Below are 6,099 nucleotides of genomic sequence, written 5' to 3' on the forward strand. Positions count from 1 at the left end.
GCTAAGAACACGTGTAAGAGGACTCATCGTGCCGTACAGGTACAGCAAAAAGTTGTAGAGCCATGTTGCTGCATGGGCGCAGCTTCAAGCACAAGCCCGGCTGGTTCGATCCTACGCGCGCGTCCGTAACCGCGCAATATTCGGGTTGTCGAGCTCGAGCAGCTCTTCTCGGCATCCGATTCCATGCTCACCAGCTACGAAGGTGAAGAAAGAATCTCCCCTTTGCGGCTTTACATAACAGCCCAGTACCGCCCACACCAACGATCAGTGGATAATAATGCACAAATCTGAATATGTTCCTTTATATGATACGGATCGATCGATAGTCAAAAAGGTTTGCTGATCAAAAGCATAGATATCGGTAGGTGCTCGTGTGCTTGCCTCTCAAGATTGGTCCAGCCAAACACAGAATAAAAGAGAGAAATTCTGGAGAGCACCACGATCACATGGTAAAGACCTTTAGACTTTCGGGCCAGAGAGTGCAGGAGAGTCTACTTTGCACTTGGAGCGTGTGCAATCGACAGCGGCTGATCGACAGCATCACGAGCATGGGGAGGCCGTCTTCCACGGAGAAGCTGGTGTGCGTGGCCCTGGCGGCGCTGGCCGTGCTGTCGCCGCTGTACATGGACCGGGAGTTGGAGGCGGAGGAGGAGGAGGAGGAGGAGGGATGGGGCCTGTTGTTGCCGTCGGCGCTGTGGCTGCCGGCGCTGCTGGTGGTGCTCATCCTGGCCATCAACGTGGCGTGCTTCGTCGACCGGAGGGTCGTCAGGTTCGACCCCTACTGGATCCACCGCGTCGGGGGCTCCTCCTGCGGCCTCATGGCCACGCTGCTGCTGCTCGGCTTCGTCCTCAAGTGCAAGGCCTCCTTCTAGGCGAGCCACACGGCCTGCTGTGGCTGTGGGTGGTCTCCGTCTCCATTTTCTTTCATCTCAGATGATGAATCGATCTCATAGCAGCTCCTGTCTGATTGGCCAGTTCTCTTCTGCTCCTTTTATCTTACTGAATCATGTTCTTGAGCGCACCGCTATGCAGTGTATAGTGTTTCTGGTGCTTGCAAAAGGAATTCAGTAATGTGTATGGTTACAAAGAGGTTTGAGCTCTTTCTGACTGTCCATTTGTGCTGGATTTGTATATATTTTTCTCTCTCCCGGCAATACAGGCTTGTGCAGGCTTTGCCATGCTGCCTTCTGCATGTTTATATAATATAGTAGCTTTGATTTAGAACACAATATTTCATCATTAATTACTCACTAATACACATCGCAACTCGGTTTAGAAAGAAAAAACAGTCAACATGCTTAAGATCTGGTCACCTACAAATTGAATTAGTTCTTGAAGTGTTTACGGTCTAGTTCAAACATTTCTCGGTAATCCCCCTGATCTGAGCCCTTTTTGGTTATGCTGGCCTTATTTATTTATTTAGTTTCGAGAAGAGGATTATGCTGGATTTGTCAGTTCTACAACTTGATTTCTCAAATAAACTTCTACCTGTTTTATTGCTTTGATTTCGGATACATTTTTCATCACTAATTCACCACACAAAAACTTTCAAGCCAAAATGAATATCACCATTTGATCTTGTGTAAGAAAGTATATAATTTTCCCACATAGGCAAAAGAAAGAACTGCTTGGTTATATTAACAACTAAGAATCCACAAGACAATGTCACGCCGGAATCTCTTTGAACAAAATTAATCGGCTTACCACATGAGATTGCGGAGTTTAGCTTCGACGGTAGGTCCGATGGTGTTCTTCTAAATAGTTTTCCGCCTATGTGGCATATTTTGTAACAAATGATTGTAATAACCTTTTTAGTTAATTGATATATGGTGTGTGTTTCAAAAAGAAATCTCTTTGAACATTGGCACTCAGTTGTGGAGCCAGCCGCAAATAACAATCTACTCCCTCCGTCCGGAAATACTTGTCCTAGATATGGATGTATCTAGACTTATTTTAGTTATAGATACATCTATTTTCTTCATTTCTAGGACAAGTATTTCCGGACGGAGGGAGTATCAATCTTCGATAGCATGTTCTAAAGCACAAGATTAGGACCACTTTAGGTGGGGTGATCGCCCACCTAAACAAACTTTTTAGGATGCTCATGAGAGTGGGAAATTCACAGGGGCGCCAACTCAGTTGGCCACACAATTGCTTTGGGATTCGGAAACTCGTAATGTGATTAGTCTATAATTTTTGTTCGTGGGTGCATGCATGGCAGCTTTTCGGGCATCCCACCCCTAATGTATTTCTTTTTACTTTGAATTTAGATCTATTCTATCTTATGAACCAAAATTCCAATGTATATATCATTTGCATATTCGTGTTCCTTGCGACGAGGATTTTCAAAACAAGACCACTCTTGATTACAATTTTGCAAATTTTAAACTTTTACCAAGTTTCAAACAATAAAAATTGCTACTACTAATATTAAGTTTTTACCAACTTTCATCAATTTTTATCAAGATCCAATTGCTTTTAGGGTTTAGGGCTTAAGGCTTAGAGCTTTGAGTTTAGGTTGCAGGGTTAAAGTTATAGTATTTGAAACTTGCTGAATTTATCCTTCATTTTATCCAGTTTTAATAGTCAAAACTTGGCAGACATAGGTTTTAGGGCTTAGGATTTAGGGTGCAGGGTTTAAGTTTTTGTATTCAAATTTGTTGAATTTACCCTTCGTCCTTATCAAGTTTTAATACTTGAAACTTTGTGATGTTTTAGAACTTGTCATAACTTATTGAAGAGTGGTCTTATTTCAAAGCCCTTCTCACAAGGAACACGATTATGCAAACAAAAATGAACTGGACTTTCGATTCAAAAGATATAATTGATTCAAATTGAAAAGTCAAAAGATAAGTCATGAGAGGTGGGATGGGTGGGTAGCAAAAAGCTGCACACATGGACCCCATCTAAGGTAATTAAGAGATAAAGCACATGCATAAAGCAAACCAATTTTTGAATCGGGAGCCAATCGTGTGGTAAGAAAACTGCATGCTCCTACACGTGCGTGACACAATCCTCTCCCTCGTGTGAGTGCACAATTTAGGAGATATACTGGGGCAAGGGGTGACACACCACTACACAAAAGGATTTCAATCAACATGATATAAGGGTCTCACATAATACAAGCACAAGTGACGACACTAGCTAGGAGTCGAAGCAAATGATCTAAAAACTATATGTGCATACATGTGGACAAACTATAGATAAACACACAAGTATTGGTGAAACTAATCCAAACTTTGTTATGCCGCTTGACATCACAAACACCACATAGTGCCGCCACTAATTGTTAGAGTTGTGTCGAATATTGTGTACAAGGTAGGTTACACTTGGACTCTGAGTAGTATTGTGTTTAGATATGATATGGAGTCATGTCCTAATAGGACACTTGTATCCTGGGCCTTTCATATATAGCAAGGATAGAGACACGATGTAACCTATGCCAACATAATAGTATAGGAACGCAGGGGAAGCTGGCGGCATGTGCCAGCGTCCAGGACGACCGGATGCGGTATTGTGATGGTGAGCGCCCATAGTCAGGCCCCGGGGATGTAGCCATATCGGTGAACCTCGTTAACAAATCTTGGAGTCATGCTCGTGTAATTGCTTGGTGCTCGAATAATTGACGATATGTCTCGAATTTATTCTAACAAGTGGTATCAGAGCTAAGTTGTTCGGAGGTCATGGATTGTTGATTGAAAAGAGGATGAAGAGAAATTGACAGAAACCTGTGGAAGTGATCGTAATGCGGGACAGTATGGTCGGCGACTTGCGAGCTAGAAGTAGAGTTGTCATGTTGTAATCTTCAAGAAGTGATTGGAAGCATCTGTAGCAATCATCATCAATGATCGTGTGTGAGGCGTCGGGCGGCGGCCAGATCGAATCGGAAGCAGTAGCGGCACGCGCATGTGACACGTGTGGAGCTGGATGGATAGATCATAAGGCGCCGGCGTAACGTGTACGAGAGGGTTGCAGGCAGAGGCAACGAGCAGCTGTTCAGCGACTCGGATTGATCGATGACAAGATCCGATCGTGGCAAGGCGCGTGCAAGCGGCGGCGACGACGTACGTAGGCTGGCTCTTGGGCAGGCCGACCCATGCGGGGTTGGCTCGCTAGGGTAAAAGCCCCAACTGCAGAGCAGGTCAAGGCCGAGGCGTGCTGGCTGTGTTGGGCGGTATTCCGAACGCACAAGGACAAAGAGATTTGTTTGATGAAAAGAATTTGGCACAAGGACTCAGAGTCAGATCGTGATGCTTATCAAGAAAGAAATAGAGAATTTCGTTCAAAAGCTACGCACGTGTGGTGAATTAGAAGCTTGGCTTGCTTTGTTAATTTTCTTGGATGTTCACACAGGAAGGCTATGAAGGATTGTGCTTTGACTTTTCTTTGTTGGTACACATTTGTGTATGGATGGCAATTGTCACTATGATGGCTTGAGGAGTCTGGAGTGTGTCGTGCAGTCGGATAAGTTCGGCTGGGTCGGACTGGACAGTCTGACGGGTTGACGCAAGTCAGTTGGTACAGAAGACGGTGGTGGGATCGGCAACAGCAACATAGGAGCGTGATGCTGATGGTGACCGACTTCTGGGCGTGGAAACACGTGGCGCAGGCCTGAGGGGTTGTGTGGCTTTGACAAGACTACGACGCAGGGTTGATTAAAGATGGTGCACATGAGAGCTTGGAGTCGACGGGGCATGAGGGTGGACGAATCATCTATAATGGAGTCATTCTGAAGGTGGAGCTGGATTGAGGGGCTACAGTGTAAGGATCCAGAGAATCGAAGCCTATTCAGCGGGAAAAGTGAGGGACGCGTAATTTGGACTGGAGCCCGGTGGTCTGATGGAAGTGTAAAACTCGTCATCGATCGATGATGACCGATGGTACTCTGCAGTCGGGGTTGAGTGGTGTGGGTTCGTGACCCTTGAGACTCGACCAGGACAGTGGAGGCTCGACGCAGTAATAGCGACGAGGCATGCGGTATGCATGGGGCATGGAGACGTACCAGGGCTTTGGTGGTCATACATGTGGTGAGACAACTGCAAATTTGACTCGAGATGACTACAAGCAACGGTGAAGTTCTTCAAGTTTCAGACAGGCGGTCAAGAAAGGAGCGGTGATGTTGAGTTCAGGTAACTCCTATGTGTGACATCCAATATGTGAGTTCTTCACTTTCACGCAGGTCACTGATAAATATGTGATGGCATTGGACGGATACTCTGGAAGTTGGGAGCACGGACTAGAGTAACAATGAACTTAATTTTGCTCGAGTGTTGACTGTGGTCAAGAACAGAAGGGACTACAAGTTGCAGGTGGAGTCATATGGAGTCTTTGGAGTAGCAGCGGTACTCATGGGATGAACTCAAGTCTAATGTACATGGAAGTTTGATGCATTGACGAATTCAAGATGGTGGAGAATATTCGCCAAGGTGGAGTTTGTTAGAGTTGTGTCGAATATCGTGTATAAGGTAGGTTACAGTTGGACTCTGAGTAGTATTGTGATAGGATATGGAGTCGTGTCCTAGTAGGACACTTTTATCCTAGTCCTCTCATATATAGCGAGGGTAGAGACACGATGTAACCTATGCCAACATAATAGCACAGGAACACAGGGGAAGCCGGCGGCATGTGCCGGCATCCAGGGCGACTAGGTGCGGTATTCTGATGGTGTCATGGGGAGGAGCGCCCATAGTCAGGCCTCGGGGATGTAGCCATATCAGTGAACCTCGTTAACAAATCTTGGTGTCATGCTCGTGTGATTACTTGGTCCTCGGATGATCAACGGCATGCCTCAGATTTATTCTAACACTGACAAACGATCATTCATCATAAGGTACACCTATGAATCATAACACTTAGCATCGTCGAAGACTATTCAATTCCTAGTTTTCCAGATTACCCATTGGAGAAAGAACAACCATGTGCTTCACAAAGTTGGCCCCCGAGTGGGGAGTAGGAGGAGGAAGCACTTCACATCCTCAAGAGAGAAATCAACCGACAAACCATGGCGGTGGACCACAATCCAAAGGCCGAAGTAGTCGAAGAAGAGATGTTAGATTTTTTCTCCAGGAACCTAGGACAGAACAGATAGTTAACCTAATC

At 45.4% G+C, this 6,099-nt stretch overlaps 1 protein-coding gene across 1 annotated transcript; it reads left to right on the forward strand.

Annotated features, from left to right (window-relative positions):
* The first annotated feature begins 372 nt into the window (after positions 1-372).
* LOC119291622 lies at positions 373-1,178 on the forward strand. The gene has a single exon (XM_037570417.1). The coding sequence runs from the start codon at positions 447-449 to the stop codon at positions 870-872; it is 426 nt and encodes a 141-aa protein (XP_037426314.1). The 5' UTR covers positions 373-446; the 3' UTR covers positions 873-1,178.
* The last annotated feature ends 4,921 nt before the right edge of the window (positions 1,179-6,099 follow it).

Source organism: Triticum dicoccoides, chromosome 4B, assembly GCF_002162155.2.
Source record: "Triticum dicoccoides isolate Atlit2015 ecotype Zavitan chromosome 4B, WEW_v2.0, whole genome shotgun sequence".
NCBI classification, from domain to species: domain Eukaryota; kingdom Viridiplantae; phylum Streptophyta; class Magnoliopsida; order Poales; family Poaceae; genus Triticum; species Triticum dicoccoides.

Excerpts from the sequence above, each read along its gene's own strand:
- LOC119291622 (XM_037570417.1), top strand. The coding sequence starts at position 447 with ATGGTAAAGACCTTTAGACTTTCGGGCCAGAGAGTGCAGGAGAGTCTA.